This window comes from Ostrinia nubilalis, chromosome 15 (genome assembly GCF_963855985.1).
Source record: "Ostrinia nubilalis chromosome 15, ilOstNubi1.1, whole genome shotgun sequence".
Taxonomy (NCBI): Eukaryota; Metazoa; Arthropoda; class Insecta; order Lepidoptera; family Crambidae; genus Ostrinia; species Ostrinia nubilalis.
This window is the reverse complement of record NC_087102.1, coordinates 2342058-2364461: the sequence shown is the minus strand read 5'-3', so window position 1 is coordinate 2364461 and position 22404 is coordinate 2342058. Positions and strand designations below refer to the sequence as shown.

At 38.9% G+C, this 22404-nt stretch overlaps 2 protein-coding genes across 2 annotated transcripts in view; both read left to right on the top strand.

Moving 5' to 3' along the window:
- Positions 1 to 22404, top strand: part of LOC135078595 (uncharacterized) — a 183728-nt gene that overhangs the window by 21534 nt on the left and 139790 nt on the right. The window lies entirely within an intron of this gene.
- On the top strand, positions 15344 to 19660 carry LOC135078597 (uncharacterized). The gene is made up of 2 exons (XM_063973127.1): positions 15344 to 16190; positions 16608 to 19660. Exons 1-2 carry the CDS (start codon positions 15344 to 15346, stop codon positions 19658 to 19660), a joined length of 3900 nt encoding a protein of 1299 aa, XP_063829197.1.

Genomic DNA, 22404 nt, shown 5'->3' with positions numbered 1-22404 from the left:
AGAAGATTTTTTTCATAAAAATCTAACCCTATCATGCTTTCAGTATACTGGCCTTGGTAACGTCGTTTCTCAAATCCCACTATATTTTGATGAAAGCGTGCCCCTTGTTCTTGCGAATAAGCCCCCATAATTATTTATAAATATATCCCAATGAGAATGTGACGTGCATCTTTAGAGACATTCTACTATGAAGATGGAAAATTCAAATCGCTATAACTTTTTAAAAAGCAAATATTTTCGATTTGTAATCGCACTTTTTTATATACATTTGCTTATATAATCAGAATATAATAAGTAAAATCCATGCGCAAAAAAAAAATTTTTTTTTGTTGACCGGTGTTATAATCAACACCTTTGTTTACGTTTAATTTACTGGCCCTACTTTTAATCTGTTACACCCTGAACAAAGTGGAAAGTCTGGTAATTAGTAATTATTATAATAAATACTTTTTGTTTTAAAAATATGGTGCATAATAAGTGTTAGTGTTAAAAATTAGGCTAAATAAACATGGTCCTGACTAATCCTGTCGGCCCCTCAATAAATAGGGGCGTGGTGTGTAGTGTGGGCCAAGGTGTCAGTCAACCACAATGTGGCAGAAGAACACACCAGGTTTTTAATGGGTTCGAATCCCACATAGCCTGCAATCCCCCGGGGGTAGGTATGGGTAGGCCATGTTTTTGGGTAAAGAAAAGACTAAACAAATATACATCTTATCAAGAATTAGCAGATAGTAGAGACATTGGCGCATCCAGGAAAACCCAAATGCATCTTAAGTAAGTTCAATAGGTTTGATTTTGTAATAATAATATAGTCGGCGATAGTTTTGACGACTAAAACTAATTATCTCTGAAAACTTTTAACGATTTTTATATCACTTTTTACACACTTTTTGATCTCCAATTAAAGCTCAGCCGTTATGATTATAATTATTTTTAGAACAGGCTATTAACAAATTTGAATTTAAATTAAGGCTTTCGTGGAATATTAAAACGTGTACGTGTACACGAAAGTTGTTTAATTTCGTGTTGACATTAACGTTTCAGTTCGGAGCGTAGATTTTTGGTTGAACTTTGGAGTGATCCATCATTTCGTTTTACGTTTTTCGTTTTGATCGATCGAGTGATGTAACTTAAAATGTATGGAACTTGGTAGGTACTTTTTATATTTTTTGATGATTTTTCATACTGCTAACATGCGTAGTATGAATTTATTTTATTGACACTTGAGGAGAAATTTTTAAAATGGAGATATTTACCTTATATATTACATTATGTAATACTTTTTTCGTTGCGAAATAATAACTAGGTATTTAAAGAAAAATTACTTACTGTGGTTTTCAGTCGAGCAATATCCATGAAAAGTCAAAAATTTCAAGATTCGATTCGCAAATTCGCAATATTAAGTTTGTAAATACATTTTGATTTTAAGAGAGTGGGTGATCTTTCCACTATCTCTCGTATTGAGGATACTGAACCCTCAATGGCTGCAGAGCTTCTATGACCCATTATTATGAACACTAACCAAGCCAAACTTAACTGTGATACCGAAAGTTAGTTCCAAGCGAACTTTGACTTTAACACTAATCGAACCGAAGTAAATTAACAAGCGAATTGTCGGGCAGGCCACTGGCAGGCTTGAGCGGTTTTGGTGGTTTTTGATTTATTATAAACTAGCTTCGCTTGCTATAATTTTTCTTTCAAAAACTGACATCTAAATATGTATATAACTCAAAGGTGACTGACTGAATGACTGACTGACATAGTGATCATCAACGCACAGCCCAAACCACTGGACGGTTCGGTCTGAAATTTGGCATGCAGGTAGATGTTATGACGTAGAAATCCGCTAAGAAAGGATTTTACGAAACTCCACCCCTAAGGGGGTAAAACGGGATCCAGCCGTACGAAGTCGCGGGCGGCCGCTTGTCTAGAATATTCCTATAAGAAAGGTAGTTCTAGTGAAAAAACTTAGGTACCTACATGGAGGTAATTTGCTTTCCCTTTTTATAATTGGTAAAGCTCACAAAGTAGGTAAATTAGGTTCCATTAGATTTTGGACAGCTGTGTATGGACCGTTGCAGATTCGCATCCCGCCAAAGAAAACTGTTAGTGTAATAGTAAATAATAGATTGTTTAATTCCCAAATTGAATTTCGCAATATTTTATTGTAGGCTTATAGCTTATCGTTAGATTTATAAAGTTTAGGTCCGAAAAGCTTTTTATTTAAAGTGACTAAAACTTAAAAACAACCTTAATCTAAAACTCAATACTCGATTAAGGTAAATCAGGTGTCTTAAATAAAGAACAGTTTCCTCGAAACTGGCTAAGAAAAGTAGTTTAAAGCCTTCACACGGAGAAAGCTAGGCGATTAGAAGCGATAAAAATTCGTTTATTTATTTAAAACGACACAGATGCCTATACATATACAAATACTAGCTTTCCGCCCGCGGCTTCGCCCACGTGAAATTTTGTCCGTCACGGAAAAACTTTATCGCAAGCGTCCCTGTTTCAAAAACTATCCTATTGTCCTTTTCCGGGACTCAAACTATCTCTATGCAAAATTTCATCAAAATCAGTTCAGTGGTTTAGTCGTGAAAGCCACACAGACAGACAGAGTTACTTTCTTTTATAACTGTTTGCTAGAACAAGGTTAAACATGTCCTGATATCTATTTTAATGAACTTTGATATGTTTATAAATCGCTTCAACATCGTTATATTCGTTGTGAGTTCCAAGACCGTAAGTTTTTCTTTTTTTATCCATAGCAAGAAAGTTCTTGGCCTGCATCTCACCTGATGGAAACTGATGACTTTCCGTAGCTTCTGCAGTGGATTTCCCCTTAAAAAGGGGGGTATAACTTACCCTCCTTTAATTCGGGTGTAATAATTGAGCCAATTTATTGTCGCGTTTATCTCAGGCAATGAAACGTCCTGTCTTTAAGGAATGGCTCCGTAACTTGGGGAAAAGGTAAGGATTTTAGGTGGGATTGGAAATTTTGTAACATTTCAGAGGGTAGAAGGACCTCAATTTAAATTGAGACAGTTTCATTCAAGGCAGAGATGTTTTTGTTGCAAAATCGAACCAATCTTCTTCTTCTTGTCGTGTCAACAACAAACCTACACAGTGTCAGCCCAAAACTCTGCTACAAGAAGGGATAGAACCTTTTACAATTACGATTACTAAGAAACAGCGTCTAGTTTTATTATTTTGTCGTATGTATACCTACTCTCCAAATCAAGTGGCAGTGGGCGGGGCACATAGCTCGTAGAGCTGATGGCCGTTGAGGCAGAAAAGTTCTCGAGTGGCGACCACGAGCCAGAAGACGTAGTGTGGGCAGGCGTCCCGCTAGGTGGACCGACGATCTGGTGCAGGTCGCGGGAGGTACCTGGATGCGGGCGGCGCAGGACCGGTCTTTGTGGAAAGCGAAGCCTTTGTCCAGTATTTGGCTAAAACGAACGAACGAGCTAGCGATACTCTTCAATATTCATTAAAATTGAAATTGAAATTAAAACGAAAACAGATGCAGGGTTTCTTTGAAATGAATAACAGAAAATAAAAAATGTCTAAGTAAATGCAAATACCTACTTAAACTGCTACTTATACTAAAATGAATAAATAATTGCGACACGAATTGCTCTAAAATGGAAGAAAATTACCCAATTTAGTTGGTAGGCTAATCTAAAAAATACTGTTGTACTGTAATTGAAATAATTGCAATCAAAGTACCTGTACAGCCAAGTAATTGGTTAGTTTCCTGTCAGCTACTACAAATTGTTTTAGTTTTTATATGTAAGTACTTATAGTTATTAGTCATGCGATGCGAAATAAATTATTTATTGAAGATTTTCTATTCTTTTGTGTGGCCTGAAACGACCAAAGTCACAAGTTTTGCAGCACAAGCAAATTGCATAGTTACCTACCTAACTATGCAATTTGCTTGTGCTGCAAAACTTATAAAAGTGCTCATAGTACTTACTCTAGTACTAATACATCCATTTATTGTCCCAAAGCAGTAGTAGGATTAAAGTAATACTGAGGCGTGTAATAATAGCGCTTTTTAAAAGCTTATTTGCAGAAAATAAACGACTTTTATCATGCTACATCTTTGAGTTTTCCATATACAACAAAACAATGTCACTTTATTTTCATAAAACAAACCTTTTTATTGTGAACCTAAAAAGAATTTCAAATTTTCAAACTTTTCAATTTCGAACGAAATTTCAAACTTCGAATTCCAAATTCCCATCTCGAGTAGAACTCCACACAAGTGGTCAATCTAGACGTCGCTTATCCCTGGATTATCTGGAAACGTGTAATTGGGGTCGTTGACCCGTCGCGACACGTTCGGGACGACGTTTCAGTGAACCCCACAGACCTATGTAGCTTTAGACAGGCTATTCTGGGGTAAAAGATTGATTGCTAAAAGATGTGGTTGCTGTCGCAAACTTCATTCAATCATTCATTCTTAGATAAAGTTACGAGAAATACCTACTAAAATACTTAAGGTAAAAAGTATAGAATATGACAATACTTTTCTAAACCTTTGTAAAAAGAGCTAGCAATAGTGACCGAGTTGTTATTATTGTCCTGAAGCGGTGGTTTAACTGGGGCGTGTAAAAGCGCTTTTCAAAAGCCTGATTACAAAAAATATGACTTTTGACAGTGGCAGGGGTTAACTGGGACGTGTAAAAGTGCTTTTTAAAAGCCTGTTTGCAAAAAAAATATGTTTTAATAATATAATCTGCTTCACAATGTTTATTCCGAAAAGTTTGTCTAGTCTACTTTTAAGTCTAGTAAACCTACACTAGGTATCTATTAGATACTCACGCATCAGCTAGGGTGGGAATTTAAATGATGTTTTCAATAGTAGACATTTGAATAATTCATTGCGAATCTTTCAGAGTCGAATAATTCGATGTAAATTATTTAATTAACGAGTTCACAACCTCACGATACGTAAGATTTCTTAAATAGGTACGTATATTTTTTATATGTTTTTCTTGTCTTCTACTTGTATTGTATCGTGTGGTTTGTAACAAATATGTCACAACAATGATGTCTGACTTTTTGAGCTGGTTAGCTGACATTTAAGAGCGTCTGACATGGCTTAATTGGATCGATAGCTTAACGGGTGTCCATTTTAGGCACCTATTACATTAACGCCCGTATTCACAAATGATGCTTGCTTAAGTGAAGCAGTAAATCGAATGCACAGCGTTAAATAGAGCTCTGCGATTGGTTCGTGTGTCACCCTGTGCGTCCACACGCACTGTGAGACCTCACAGTAATGTTTGTGAATACGGGCGTAACTCTACATATTTGATCCATATTACTAGCTAACCATACCCATTTTATTCTTCTTTCTTCCAATTAAAAAAAGAATATTATTATTATTAATGCCACAATTTCATTTGTTAAATTATACACTTACATGGTTTCTTTTATATGAAACTCATCTTATACCTACTTAATTAAAAGAATCATCTGTGTTTTAACCACCATTTGCAAGAAAGGCACTGCCTATTAGCCTATTATACAACGCTCCTGAAGTCACCTTCATACAACTAAAAGGTTACTCAATAACAATCAGGGTAATTGAAACCGAAAATGTCCTACAAACCAGAGTATATAGAACAAAGCAATCTCTACCCTAAGCAACCGTGACAGATGCCTAATTGCCTAATCTGCTTTATTCAGTTAACTAGCATCAGCCTACGGATTTGCTTGGGTGGATTTATTCAAACTGTGTTGTTCAGAGTACAGATGACAGCTCATCGGACTGTTGTTGCAAAATAGGACTTGTTACAAGTAATATGAGGTGCTACAGTATTTACTAGCTTTTGTCCGCGGCTCCACCCGCGTGAAATTTAGTTTGTCACAGATCGTCATAAATTATAGCCTATATGTTATTCTGGGTTATAAAGAATAATATTGTAAAGTTTCATCAAAATCCGTTCAATAGTTTTTGCGTGAAAGAGTAACAAGCATCCATCCAGTCATCCAGACATCCAAACTTTCGCATTTATAATATTAGTAGGATTAATAAGAAGACTTTTTGTTAAATGAAATTTCGTTATGTGTTTGTGATTTATGATAATTAATTGATCCGAGGAACGCGGGTTCGATCCCCGCCGCTGCTCGACTATTGTGATGAACCCACACGTAACACAAGCATTTTAACTTACCACGAGGAAGCGAAATATGTTAAGAACTTCCTTGTTTTTTTTATTCATCAGTTATATTTTTAAAAGTAACAAACATCCATACATCTTCACAAGCCTTCGTTTATAATATTAGTATCGATTCCACCTAAACCCGATATTTTCCAAAACGTCGCGAAGGACTTATCGATACCCAATCACTGGTAATCTCACGGTCGGTATTTCTTAGGCTTGAGTCGAAAAAGCTTATAGATACGAGCTTTTTCCCGCGGCTTTGCCTTATATTATCCAAAAACCTTACTTTCAATAGACTAGTTAAAGTATACGAATACTAAAAGTGAACGTGATTTGTGATACAAATTATTAATATTCCTACCAGCTAAAATTAAAAAAAGTATTTATTTCCAAAAGAAGTCAGAACAGCAGTTTTAGCTAGCGGTCTCTATAAGCGTATATGCTTGTATCGCAGTAGCCAAATATTGCTTGTTTTAGAAGAGGGTTACCACAAACCAATTTCGAATCGGAAATCCAATGTCTTTACCGAATTTTTTTACAAACATCATAAAAGTTTTGAAAATTTCAAGGAAAACGTAACAGACAGAAATGTAGTTTCTTTCGCATATGTACAGTCGCGGAATGAAAAGGTTCGTCACCTTAGTGTCGGTTTTCGCTTGCACTAGGTACTGTAAGAGTCAAACCTGCCAACATAACAGTGCAAGAAACAGTACTGCTAACATTTAAATAAATATGACGTTTGCTTACGAATAAGGTTTTGCTTGTTTATTTTTCTATCCCATCAGTGCAATGCAGTGATGACATTGACCAATTGACAATAGTTTTTTTTATTTAAAAGAAATAATAATGACAGGTTGAACCAACAAGAAGGTTTCAATCAATCATGATAATCTTCTTGACAAGATAAATCGTCAAACAACTTTGATCTGAATAATTTTGAACTTTACTTACGAACAGTTAAAGATTATTTTCTCTTACTCGAGATTATTCTGTAACATAGTTTCAAAAGGTAATATGTGCTCGCGATTCGTTGAAGGAATCAATTTGAAAACTGACGAACCTTTTCATTCCGTGACTGTACCTACATTGTATATTATAATGGCTTAGAAATCTAGCTCTGAGACGTAGACGAAAGGTTCTTTGTGTTTTCGCACTAGTGAATCCATTAGCCGTCTGTGATACTTATTGGTGCTATATTTGCTTCAATAGAGCTGGGAGAGTTATATCGGTAGGCTGTAGGCCTAAAATAGCTTCGTAAAATCATTTGTCCATTTAACATAAGTGCGTGCAAAAGTTAGTTAATCCCTAATTTTTAAGCGACTCCTATGTAAACAAAATTCCTGTTATGTGTTACCATAGGGGTCACTTAAAAATTAGGGATTGATGGTGAAAACGGGCATTAAAGTCCTGTAATAGGATTCGAACTGTTCTAATGTAACATCTAATGTACCACATTCTGCAAATAAATAATTTGAATAATTTGAATTTGAATAACTGTATGGCGCTATGAAAATGGTAAACTTGACATATATTTGACTAAGACTGAGTTGCACCATCTTACTTTACAGTAACTACAACTTTAACCGGTGTTTTTTGTATGGACTTTGACAGACTTTTGACGTCTGTTAAGTTAAAGTAAGATGGTACAATCCAGCCTTAGTTTTTGTACATAGTTACAGTTCTTTACAAAAATTTACAGTCTGATATGCTGTCTGCGTTATACTATTCTATAAAATAAATACAGTCGTGCGAACTACTTTACTTTATTAATGCTTACACTGAATCATCCAGTAAAATGAACACTGTACATCGTACAGTCGTATAAAAGCTGTAAAACTGTTTCCCCAGAGTAGTTTTTAAGTTAAATCTGTGCGATTTAAATAAGCAATCCTGCTGTTCATTTGCAAGTGAACACCGGTGACAAAGGGACAATAAATAAAAGCCAGAGACAATGAGCAAATTGAAAGTGCTGCGGCAGGACAGTCGGATAAAAAGTAACTTATCTACAATTTTCCAAGCTTACTTTGTCGGTGATTTAGCAACTTCATTTGCTGTGGACTTAAAGAGGGTAAAGGGATCTATTTTTATTGATATCATAGATTAGATTTTCAGATTATTATTTTAGGGACGGCATACCTAGGTACTAACTAACTTGCCTATTGTCTAACCCACTAGTAACACAAGCACATTAAGCTTACCACGAGGGGTTAACTGGATTATTAAGTAGTACATTATTGGTATTTATTTACTAATATGCAGTACCATTTTGCAAAAAATATCTGGAATCATAATGTGAAGATGAGTTGACTGTACAGTAAAAATTAAATTGAAATCTTCATTCTTCTAAAAATCTTAAAAGTTATTAGTTTAATTCACATCCAATGCTAGATTACGGTAGTGAACTCTCTTAATACACAAGTAATTTAGAAACATTTTAAGTTGGATTATTTTAAGGACTGACTAAAATTTTCAACATTTATTCATCAAATAAAAAGTACATAAAATGGAGCAAATAAATAAGCTTCAAACTAAACAAACAATCCGTAAATCCACTACAAGATTGAGGACAAACATTTGCATACGATTTTGCAAAATGCACCACATCCCCTTACTCTGTATGCAAGTATGAAATTAAAATGAAAAAAAGGAGGTAGGAATAACCTTCTAGTGTAGAGCTGGTCCAAATAATATCGATAGTCTTTAAAGCCAGGAACAAATGCTGTTGCTTATGAGATCCTATCGAGCTATCGATGGTGTTTATAACCCTGTATGGAACGATCATAGAAACTGATAGCCAAATAACTTATTTATTCAGTACTTAGGCCCTTTAGAGAGCGCCTGTATACACGTCCCAAATATAGCTGGCCCTACCACCACTTTGGGATAACATACATACATAAACGGTATGCTACTTTCAAAATGATAATGATTGTATAACTAGAAGAGTTTTACAATAATACCTCTCAAGTTGCCAGAACCTAACTCCTTGATTGTGGAGGTATTTCATTAAGACCCTCATTCCCTAGAGTCTAAGCTGTATCTAATTAAACAAACCTCCTTATTAAAAGTTGTACGCGAAGCAGGCCATCAAAAAAACTCTAATTTGGGATGAAACTTTATTATTTATTCATATGACGAATATGATCTATGTCGAACTCATAAGGTGGCAAATTTCATTAATTAAAAAGCATTATCGATATAATTCCCTTACCCATTTGAGGGACATCCCTACCGCCCTCTAGTGCCTTACTTTCAGTTAAAAGCGATTGCACGATTGCAACATTTCTGCACGAGTGTCCACCATGCATTAGGTGATTAAAATAGGACATAGATGCCATATGTTACTGTATAGTTACCAGCACACCGGGCTTTATATTTTTTTGCATAGCTAGAGCTAGTCTGAAGTAAGATTTCAGATTTTTTTTATTCCAGTCAGAAATATAAAGATGCAAAAGAATCGATCTCAATCTTACCAGGCAGACATTGATTACCTAAAATATAACTATACCATCTATATCTATACTATCTATACTAATATTATAAATGAGAAAGTAACTCTGTCTGTCTGTCTTTGACGCCTAAACCACTGAACCGATTTTGATTAAATTTGGCATAGAGATATTTTGAGTCCCGGGAAAGGACATAGGATAGTGTTTATCCCGGTTTTTGAAACAGGGACGCGCGCGATACAGTTTTTCTGTGACAGACAAAATTTCACGCAGGCGAAGCCACGGACTGCAAGCTAGTAATATTATACCTATTACAAAGTAAACGCTAAAATATTAAAACAGCAGCGTATAGAGATTCATTAAGGTCGTAGTTTCAATAGCTTTAAGTTCTAGTTTGTCTTTAACGCTTGATTTACGAGAGTCACAGCCTTACTTATAAAAATCAACTAATCAACGTCTAAGCAACTAATTAACTAATGACTCGTTAACTTCTTAATCAGTAATTAAATATTTCTCACTTATAAACACTGCTTAAGCGTCACTTAACTAATCAACTGTTAATTAGAGTTTTTCTTTTTTAAATCCACCTGAACCGAACTTCAGACCAGTTCTAATGCCAAAATGCCGAAAGCCAATGCTAAAATTAAGAATAATAAACGTCAAAGTTATGTCAAATGAAACGCTGTCTGTCAGTCAACTGTCAAGTCTACAACAACAAACAAACAAAAGTACTGTAGCGACTATGTCCCACATACGCCATATTAAAATTATGTACCAATTATAATAATATACACTAGATAATTGTAATACTTCTTGTACAAACTTAAGATGTAAATGCTTTGTTAGTTTTTAGCGCAATTTTAAGGCATGGTAATTTTAGTTTCTCACGCACATGCACCCTTAGGAAGCCTTTAGGATTTTATTGTCGGAATGTTTAACTCAAGTCTTTTTAGTGTTTCGGGTTTCGCCGACGTAACATGTGGTGTATTATTAGTCCATTGAATTATTTTAACTGTGTAGGTATTAAGAAACACCAACCGTTGTAATGTCTATCTATTGTTATACTTTCACTTTGTATTATGTTTGCGTCAACCTTTGCCATGTGTTTCATGCTATTTTTTGTGTGTATCTTCGCGCAGCGCAGCAACACAGCGCGTTGCATGGCACGTCACGCATCAGCTGTTAACTTTTTGATCCGCCATTTTGGTAATTAGGGCTTTAAACAAGGGTCCGACGCTGTTTAACTTGACAGTTATTTAAGCAGTCACTAAGACGTTGGTTAGCACTAATTATCGTTTTTAAGTTAAGATATTATTTAATAGACCGTTAAACTGTGTCTTAATTTTAATAAACGTTTATAAGTAAGGCTGTCAGTGTTTGAACTTAATATGTTTCCTTGGAAGCGATATTTCAAGCTTGGCTTTGATTTTCTGCTCCAAGTTTGTTGAACCTTGAGACAAAAAGGGTTACCGATTCGGGGACTTTTCCCGCTGTTTAAGGAAAAATAAGTGTAAAGGGAGACTCAGTACCTATAGTGACTCTCTTAAAAAAGGAAAATTACTTATGTCATGGGATCTTAATTTCCTATGACATAAAAACTTATTCTTATTATTTCGACGAAAACTATTTGAAGGCTCAGTTTGAAAGTTATTCTACCATTCTTAGGCTGAGTTGCACCATCTCACTTTAACTTTAACAAACGTCAAAAAGCTGTCTCAAGCTCTATACAAAAAAAACATCGGTTTTCGTTATAGTTACGGTTAAAGTTCGTTGGTGCAACCTTAATTTATTTTGATTTTCGTCATTATGTAGACTGGAAGAGATCGCTTTGTAGCGATAAGACCGCCTAAATTGTGCCTTTTCTTTCTTATGTGAATTATGTAGTGGTAAAGTGTGCTCTATATCTATTTATGTAACGGGAGTTGTAAGTAATTTATAACTTTTGCTTAGTTGTGAGACTATACGAAGATCAAAGATTGATTGAAATTTTCTGGATTCCTAAACCCCTAGGGTTAGCAAAACCACCACAAAATGGCGGTGAACAACTACCAAGAAACGGGGTCATCTGTCTAGCTGATAAATTCCCCGGATATCTTATATCACTTGAAGTAAACAGGACTGATCTAACTTTAAGTTAGGTCGTAATTTAGCGGAGGAATTGGAATGTTTCGGGACTTTCAAGAAACCTTAAAACAGATGAAGGTTAGATTATAAAACTCAATTAACTGAACTTGTTCTTAAAATATAAGACGTACTTTAATTGGAATTATAATGTCTAGGTTTCAGAGAATTACGGCATTATAATGTTTAAAATTCCGGGAGCTTTATTTAAAGTAACGTATTTTTATAGGGCAGAACAAGAGCTTTTTAAAAGCTGATTGCAATACGACAATATTTCTCTCAACATCTCTTTTTCTAGTTGGTAACTCAGAACTATTTTGTTCTTTAAGCTTCTAATATTGAATGTAAAATAAATAAAAATGCGTAGTTTTCCAGTAGGTTTTGTTTCATAAAGTGAGGTCAGGTACCTACTTTTGACGAAACAGGCGATTTTCTATCAAACCCTTTTTCTTTGCAGCCCAGTGTTTTATTTCAAACAAAAAAAAAATCTTTTTCCAAAAGTTTCCGAGGAAGTCTCGATATTACATCAATAATGTAATATCTAGTGTCGTGTGACACGCCATGCGCAGGCGCAGATCGTTGCGCAAGCTCGCGAAACACAATGGCGGCACTTTCTCCCAATTGAAAGGTCAATAACCATCAATAAAGCGGGCATGGGTTGTAAGCAAGACAGAAATATCCAGTAGGCTTCTGTATAAATTGTTTCTTTTTTAAGCAGGACAAAGCAGGCTCGTTCGTTTCTGCCACATGACGTCCACTGCTGGACAAAAGCCCCCAAAATTTTTAGAACGACCGGTCTTGCGCTGCCCGCATCCAGGTACTTCCCGCAACCTTCATCAGATCGTCGGTCCACCTACTGGGTGACCTGCTCATACTACGTCTTACGACCCGTGGTCGCCACTCGAGAACCTCATGTGAGATGCACTCTAAGATGTTACTTACCTACCTATTCTCACATTGAAGAGGCTTGTTTAGGAGGTAAAAATAGCAAGTTCTTACGTGGTTTAGAATTTCGACTGAAGCTCGCTTCCATCTTGCCTGAACATAACTTTCCATGAGGTCAGATGTAGGCTAGTAGTTGTAGACTGTATTTTAAATTACTGATGTATGTTGTAATTAAAGTTTGATCGAGTTTAATTACAGGAAACAACCTCTACTATCTTAGGGTACGCTACGAATTTAATCATAAGATAACCTTTTTTTTAAGTCCGATTAAAACGATTGACATACAAGCAAATCTTCTGTATTTATCTACACTATGGGATATGATGGCACTAATCGCTTCAACACGATTTGATGCGTGAGAGATTAACTTGAGTAAAAACTCTTGACATTTCGGGATACTTAAACTTGATATTTACAATGGTTCAACCGGTAACTGAATATCAAATTAAACTTCGTAATAATAACGTGAAGTTTAATTTGATCCGTTTCCGCTTCAATTACTCTTTTGCCCTCTTTTTTCGCGAGTTAAAATGTATCTAAAATAAAATATTTTAATATTGAGATTTCAGAAATGTGTTACATTTCTAAAGGGTTCTTTAGGAAATTAAATATTAAATTAAATATCATTATCATTAAATATCATTAGACATTTTACACTGCGCTTCTAGTCCCAAACTAAGCAAAGCTTGTACTATGGGTACTAGACAACGGATATAAACATACTTAAATACTTTTTTTTTGTAAATAAACACCTGAACTACTAAGTTACAAAGTAAAAAAAAAACAATATTATGCAATCAAGTTCATTACAGTCCAAATAGTATGCGGGCAAAGCCACCGGTAAAAGCCAGTAACTGACCAATGACCGACCAATACGACCAATGAATGGTGGACCGACGACATCGTAAAAAACTAAATAGCCAATAACCGAATGGTGGACCGACGACAACATAAAGATTGCTAAAAGGCGCTCTGGACTCAGGCCGCTACCAACCGGGCAACATGGAAAGCATTAGGGGAGGCCTATGTTCAGTAGTGGACGTCCTATGGCTGAGATGATGAAATAGCAAATACAAACAAAATAATGCTTTAGCTCCTTTCTTAGTCTATCAGCTATTATTTTATTAGCTGCGTAGACAAACCCGTAGTCTGCCAAAATAACAGTTCTAACACAAACGTAACAGCACATTTAGATATTCCAAATGATCCATAAAGTTTTGGAGGACGTAACATTTAGTAAGAAGATAAAGGAAAAGGCGTAGAATGCTCTTAACTCTTATATTCAATTGGATTCGTAGCAACTTAGCTCTTATTTCATATGGAATTCCTAACATAGCTAAAACTAACTAGCTAAAATCACTGTATTTGTTTTGAATATTTTCAGAGTACATTCCCGTTTTATCTGCTCTGATAAAGACAAATGAAACAGTGTAGAGTCGACATAATATTTTACTTTCAGGGCCATTTACTTACACTCGTACTTACCATTATAATACTTACCTAAATCTCTATCTTTTTTCTTAAATAAATACCATGTAAAATAAATAATATGTTACACAAATTGTATACAAAGTTACATGGCTGTAACATATTCTTCAACATTAATTTTGAAAAAAATAATAATTCCTGAACGTGAATTAAAAAGCCATTTATTTTCTGAAAATATGCATTTTTATTTTAACACTATTGTCGCGGCGTCCAGCCTGCATGGTCAAAGACATAGACTAGGAATGGCTGACGATAAACGGGACGACGTTTTTCTGGACTTGACTTTTGACAGACGACGAACAATGGACGGTAATTTTCTCACGAAATTGTAAAGTTTTATATATTGGTTTTAAGACAATAAACCAGTCCGACGAAGCCCTGACTTTTTCTTAACCGTCACGACGACGACGGTTCAAGTGGTCCTTCGAGCATAAACAGAATCAAGATATGGAAACACGCAGTAGGTCAAGGGCCGCGGCTATGACTACGACGGCAGCCGTTCCAGACAAGGATGGGCACGACGACAGACAGTCCATTCGGAACAGCCGCCCGCCTTCGCCGAGCCCGTCCGCCCGCTCTACCACGAGCACTGCGTCGACTGTGAGACGACAACGACTACTACAGATAGAGCTTGAAGCCGCGGAGGAACGAGCCGCTATCGCCAATCGCTTGCTGGAGGAAAAGCTAGCTTTACAGAGGCAGGCGCTGCAAGACGAAGAGTACCTCGCGTGCAATCTATCTCGTGCCCAGTCACGCACTTCTTTGACGGCAACAAGAACCAGAGGTACCCAGACTTTTCATACCGATTCTAATCACGTCGAGCGTCATCATTCACCCACGCCAGTTATGCCACATCATTCTACCTTTCATACAAGTCGCCTAGAGGAGAAAATGACTAAGCTGTTGGCAAGACAGACATGCTCCACGGAGCTGCCACAGTTCTCAGGCGACCCAGAAGAATGGCCACTGTTTTACAGTAAGTTCATTTCGACCACCCGACTCTGCGACTACTCGGATGATGAAAATATTGCCAGACTTTCAAGGTGTTTAAAGGGGAGTGCACGCGAGTCGGTGTCCGCTTTACTCATTAGCGCTACTAATTTGGACAAAATTATTAAGACACTGAAAATTCGATTTGGTAGACCGGAATACATCATAGAGAACATGTTGACAAAAATAACTCAAACCAAATTCATACGTCATGATGACATAAATCACCTCATCGAGTTCGCTACCATAGTACAGAACGTCGTTGCAACTATGCACGCTACCAAGGAGACTGGCCACCTGACAAATCCGCTACTTATGAAAGAGGTTGTTAATAAGCTGCCATCCAACCTCCGCTACCAGTGGTCATTTCACGTAGCCAACAATATGCAAAGCTCGGTATTGACCCTGAATGAGCTATCGGAATGGCTAATGGACGTAGCGAACGCGGCAACCATTGTAGCGCCGACGCGTGCGACGACAGAAAATAGACCGAAGGTACATTACGACAAGAAATGCGTTTTGACGACGACGCCGGTATCAACACCTACTAGTACGTGTGTCAGATGTAAAGGCAAGCACACATTGAACGATTGCGCCGAATTTAAGCGTCTTCCGATTGATGACCGGTGGAGCTTCGTGACTGAACAGAAGCTTTGTTTTTCGTGCCTGTCAGAAAACCACCAACTCAAGACCTGCAAAAATCGGAAGAGATGCTCAGAGGACGGCTGCGGCAGACTGCACCACCGACTACTACATGCGACGCCTATCAAACCTGCATGCGAACCGACGACGCATGAGAGTGTTCACACTGCGATAGCACCGGCAGTGAATCATTGCGAGGAGCCCAGATCCCACGTTCTCCTGAAGGTGATTCCAGTGGTTGTCACCGGGGCCAACGGCGACATCGAGACTCTAGCGTTGCTGGACGAGGGCGCTACGGTGTCCCTGGTCGACTCATCGCTGCTGGAACGCGCAGGTATCGGCGGCCGCGTGTCGCCTCTGAAAATTCGCGGCGCGTCAGGTATGACAACGATTGACACGAATTCGAAAGTCGTGTCGTTCGACATACGCGGACTACGTGAGCGTCACACTTTTACTGTAAATAATGTACGTTCTGTAAATAAGTTAGATTTGAATGTAAATACTTTAAGTCATAGTAAAATTGTAAATAAGTTTCCATATGTAAATGACTATGTAAATGAACAAGACTATGTACATAAAAATATTGAACTACTGATTGGACAGGACAATATTGACCTAATAGTGACAAGACAGATTTTTTACGGTGACAAAAACGGACCTTTGATTTCACAGACTAGACTTGGTTTTGTTGTGCACGGAAATGTAGGACTTCGAGGTATACCGACTGACGTACCCGTCCTACATATCTGTGGCTGTGACGAACTTAACGACCTAATAAAACAATCTTTTTCCACAGAAGCTTTTGGTACAAAATTTGAAAATGACACTCCTCGTTCCCGGGAGGATCAGCTGGCGCTGGAAATAATGGAGCGCACGACGCGGCTGCTTCCTGAGGGCCAGTACGAGACGGGGCTGTTATGGAGGACCGACGACCCCGTGCTTCCTGACAGTCTACCGCAAGCGAGGAAACGTTTTAGAAATATCCAGATCAAAATGCGTAAGTCCGATGACTTTGCGGATAAATACCGAGACAGATTTATCGACAATGTGAACAAGGGCTATGTGTCCAAAATAGACCCCGACGAGGTTTCGAAGCGGACTGACAAAAACTGGTGGCTCCCTCACTTTGCTGTCTACAACCCAAACAAACCTAAGTTGCGCCTCGTTTTCGACTGTGCAGCGAAGTCAGAAGGGAAGTCATTGAATGACTTTCTTTTGACTGGACCGGACCTTCTGACTTCACTACCGAGTGTGCTTTTAGGGTTTCGAAAAGGCAAGGTGGCGGTCACTGGCGACATCCAAGAGATGTTTCATCGAGTTATGATACGACCTGAGGACAGACAAGCACAACGTCTATTGTGGGAGGACGGAGAGTACATTATGAATGTCATGACCTTTGGCGCCGTGTGTTCTCCTTCATCGTCACAGTTTGTCAAGAACCTGAATGCACGTAGATATGAACTGACACATCCTCACGCCTGCCGTGCCATCATCGATCATCACTACGTTGACGATTTCATCTACTCACTGAACGACGAGGGCGAGTTGATAAAGCTAGTGAATGACGTCATCGAGATTCACGCTGCAGGAGGTTTTCACATACGAAACTTTGTATCAAACTCGACAACTCTTTTGAAGCATATCCCTCAAGACAGACTTTCTGCGTCAGCAGTTAAAGTCATTACAGACAGTAAGGACGAGTTAGTAGAGAGAGTTCTAGGTGTCAGATGGCTGCCCGAGGATGACAACTTCGTCTTCAAGTTGAACCTTCTCAATGTTACTGAAGAGCTTAGGACAGGTGTGAAAAGGCCTACTAAGAGGGATGTTTTGAAGGTGGTCATGTCTGTGTTTGACCCTTTAGGCTTTCTACTGCACGTGATTATCCAAGCGCGTATACTGTTTCAGGATATTTGGCGCAGCAAGATAGGATGGGACGACGAAGTTGAGGTAAGTCACTACGCAGCGTGGCAGACATGGTTATCGGAACTCAACTCGGCTGCCAATATTACGATTCCCAGGTGGATATTGACAGAAGATTTTGACAACCTGGCTGAATTGCACATATTCTGTGATGCTAGTTCCAGAGCCTTCGCTAGTGTCGCTTACCTCCGCTCGCGTAAGAAGGATGGCACCTGGCATGTCGCTTTTTTGATGGCGAGAGCTAGGGTTGCCCCCCTGAAAGTAATGAGTATTCCACGACTGGAGCTACAAGCTGCTGTCATGGGGGCGCGAATGTCTCAACACCTACGACAATGTGAGATGGTTCCCCTTTCTAAGCTAACGCTGTGGTCGGACTCCAAGACTGTTTTGAGCTGGCTCAACTCAGATTCGGGAAGGTTCAAGCCTTTTGTCGCACACCGAGTCAGCGAAGTCACCGACCTGACCGAAGTGACTCAGTGGAGGTGGGTCCCTTCGCATCTTAATGCAGCTGACAGCGCCACAAGAGATTCGACCACGGTCCACAGTGAAAAATGGATTCAAGGCCCGACCTTCTTGACAATGCCTGACGAACAGTGGCCTGACGATGTCGGCAGAGACTTTGATACGGACTTCATTGATGCCGATGACAAAGAGGTAAAAGCTGTTTTATTTACCGCTGCTAATCCTGTCATAGAATTACCGGACGTCAAAAGGTTCTCCAAGTATTGGCGTTTTGTACGCAGCACTGCTTGGTTTTTTAGAGCGATAGACAACTTCAAGACTAAAAAGCCTGACTGGACTCGTACTGAACTTTCTGCCTTAGAAGTGACAACTGCAGAAGAGTGGTGTGTGAAAGAGAGTCAAAGGAGATCTTTCGCCGTAGACATAAATCATCTGAAGAGACACGGACATGTTGACAGTTCCAGCTCTTTGCGCCAGCTTAATCCCTTTCTTGATTCGCATGACCTGCTCAGGGTTGGGGGAAGGATTGATGCGGCAAACGTTCATTATGATGCCAGACATCCAGTGATTCTGCATCCTTCGGACTATTTTACCAAGCTGCTTCTTCAACGATATCACGAAGACTCTGCCCATTCAGGAAGAGAAAGGATACTCCAGGAAATCAGGAAGCAGTTCTGGATCGTCAATGGACGAAACGCGGTGAAGAAGACGTTTTATGACTGCCTTATATGCCGAATAAACAGGGCAAAGTCTGTTGCCCCGCTTATGGGACAGCTGCCCGATTGTAGAGTGAACAGAGTTGGCCGACCGTTTACTCATACGGGCATTGATTATTTTGGTCCTATGCTGATTAAGATAGGCCGCAGACACGAGAAACGGTGGGGAGTCCTGTACACTTGCATGACCGTCCGGGCAGTGTATGTTGACCTGGTCAGTGACCTGACGACCAGCTCCGCTATTCTCAGTCTCCGGCGCTTTATTGCAAGACGCGGCTGTCCGGCGGTCATGTATAGTGACAACGCCACAACATTTCGAGGGGCTGACAAAGAGCTCAAGCAGGCTGTGATGTCGATGGACCGAGGGGAGCTGCTACGTTTTGGTTCAGTTAGAAACACGGAATGGAAGTTTATCCCGCCAAATGCTCCTCACATGGGGGGCTGCTGGGAGAGGTTGGTGCGAAGCATCAAGACCGCGCTTCGCACTACCCTAAAAGAGAGGGTCCCCAGTGAGCAGACGTTGATGACCTTGTTGGCGGAAGCGGAGTACTTCGTAAATAGCCGGCCGCTAACATACATTCCTTTAGGCTGCGATGACTCACCTGCTCTTACTCCTAATGACTTTTTATTTACAGACACTAACTTCATCGACCGACCCTTTGGACAATTTACTGACGGAGACATGTTACGGCGTTCCTGGCGGGAGTCGCAGAGACTGGCAGACTTGACTTGGAAGCGCTGGGTCAGGTAGTACCTGCCTACCTTGACACGTCGGGACAAATGGTTTAAGGCGGACAGCCGACCCTTGGCAGTAGGCGACATTGTCATTGTCGCTGACGACCAACTACCAAGGGCCCAATGGCCGCGTGGCAGGGTGGTCAGGGTGCACCCTGGCAAGGATCGCCAGGTACGCGTAGCAGACGTACAGACAGGACATGGACTTTACACTCGACCAGCGACTAAGCTGTGCAGACTGGACGTCGGCTCCCAATCTTGAGTATCAGCTTGCTGATACTGGAGGTGGGGATGTCGCGGCGTCCAGCCTGCATGGTCAAAGACATAGACTAGGACTGGCAGACGATAAACGGGACGACGTTTTTCTGGACTTGACTTTTGACAGACGACGAACAATGGACGGTAATTTTCTCACGAAATTGTAAAGTTTTATATATTGGTTTTAAGACAATAAACCAGTCCGACGAAGCCCTGACTTTTTCTTAACCGTCACGACGACGACGGTTCAACTATTAAGCACATGCGCTGGACCGATCAAGTGAAAGCAGCAGTGGGAGACGGCTTATGTGACTGCACAGACAGTCTGCCAATAGAGAGAGATGGAGGGAGATCGTGTGGAGAGTTGTATCCGCTTCTACAACCGATGTGAACAACGCCTCAACGTGACCACGACCGCTCTGCCAAGAGCGTAACGAATAAGAAGAAGAAGCACATAAAGAAAATAGAAATGTATTTATCTATGCTATTTCCCTTCTCAAGCTGGGTGCCCGTTAATTTGCTGACAGAGAAAACATTGGGCCTTATCTGGAGTTGCCAGACTCGATCCATCATGGCGACTGAAGACTTTTCAAGCGGAAAATTGAGTGCTATTGATAATATTCGGTTTGAGTTCGATTGGCATATACAGGGTGTCCGTAATGTAACGTCAAGCCGAAACTGGGTGTTGAGGCAAGTTATGCTGGTTATCAGAAAAATATTAAAAAAAATCTATGTGCCATTTTGTCAAAATAATAGGCATTTAAAAAAAAACAAAAAATTCTACTCCCGGTGACGGTCTTTTTACTCGTGTTGCCACAAATCTTCACTTTTTCCAATTTTTTTTTTATTATGTAACGCTGAATAATGCTTCTCTAAATTGTTATCAAAATTACAAAACCAGCTGCTCCAACTTGGATGAAAAAAATACATTATTCCCAAAAAAAATATGAAAATAAAAATTTTGCCTAGTTTAAACTGACTGTACTGAAAAAAAATTGTACTACGCGAGTGTGGCAAGTAACGTCATAATTTGGCGCATTTAGTAAGGATTCCAAAATGGTATAACACTTTGTAAAATCTTGCTGTAATTGTCGACAATTTTTGTTTATTGGAAATAATCCCGTTTTTAACTTTATCTACCTTGGTTAAAAATATTATTCTCATGTGCCCAAAATTCAAGTTTCTGGCTTAAGTGAGGTGGAGAAGCCATTTTAAAAGGTATGAGCGGGACGGAGAGGGCCATCTTACCAAGCAGGGATGTTATGGATATCCGTAACCGTAACCGAAACTATCGGATATCCGAAATAAAAAAATATCCATAACCGTAACCGAAACTGATTCAAAAGTTACGGATAGTTTCGGATAAAGGCGGAGTCTAAGGGTACAATTCCAAACTCCAAAACTCTATGAAATCTGCAGTATACACGCCGCAGCTGTAATGCCGCGCTGCCGATTTCATAGTTTTGCAGTTTGCGGTTGCAGTTTGCGGTCTGCGGCCCTCCGTCTTGGAATTGTACCTTAAATCTTAATATTTGTTACCAACTTGTCTGGCATTCGCTGGCATCATCTAATATGCCAGCCTGTTTTACCTTTATCATACATAGGTGTCGTCTTAGTTTGTACATAAAGTAGCTATGTGGGTCACGCTCACGCAGCATCTTGCTATTTGTATTATACCTACATTTTTGAAATTCTAATAATTCCGTAACCGAAATTATCCGAAACTTTCGGATAATCTGAAATGATTTCATATCCGTGACCGTAACCGAAACCGGTATAATATTATTCTAACATCCGTAACCGTATCCATAACCGAAACTTCATATCCTTATTATCCCTGTTACCAAGTACAAGTGCAGGCAGAGCAGGTAGTAAAGGCGCGCGCACGGGTGACTTTTGTCACAGTATGTCAACTACTAATTACTGTCATGGTGACAAAAGTTTCTGTGACTGACTGTACGGTAGTCAGTCACAGAAACTTGAATTTTGGGCACATTAGAATAATATTTTTTAACCAAGGTAGATAAAGTTAAAAACGGGACTATTTCCAAAAAAACAAAAATTGACGAAAATTACAGCAAAAATTTACCAAGTGTTATACCATTTTGGAATCCTTACTAAATGCGCCAAATTATGACGTCACTCGCCACACTCGCGTAGTACATTTTTTTTTTCAGTACAGTCAGTTTAAACTAGGCAAAATTTTTATTTTGAAATTTTTTTTGGGAATAATGTATTTTTTTCATCCAAGCTGGAGCAGCTGGTTTTGTAATTTTGATAACAATTTAGAGAAGCATTATTCAGGGTTACATAACAAAAAAAAAATTTGGAAAAATTGAAGATTTGTGGCAACACGAGTAAAAGGACTGTCACCTGGAGTAGAATTTTTAGATTTTTTTTAAATGCCTATTATTTTGACAAAATGGCACATAGATTTTTTTTTATATTTTTCTGATAACCAGCATAACTTGCCTCAACACCCAGTTCCGGCTTGACGTTACA

Bases quoted from the DNA above. Each gene is read 5' to 3' on its own strand.
- LOC135078597 (XM_063973127.1), top strand. From the start codon at position 15,344: ATGTTGACAAAAATAACTCAAACCAAATTCATACGTCATGATGACATA. The intron at 16,191-16,607 runs GTATGACAACGA...CTTTTTCCACAG, and splicing joins GAAAATTCGCGGCGCGTCAG to AAGCTTTTGGTACAAAATTT.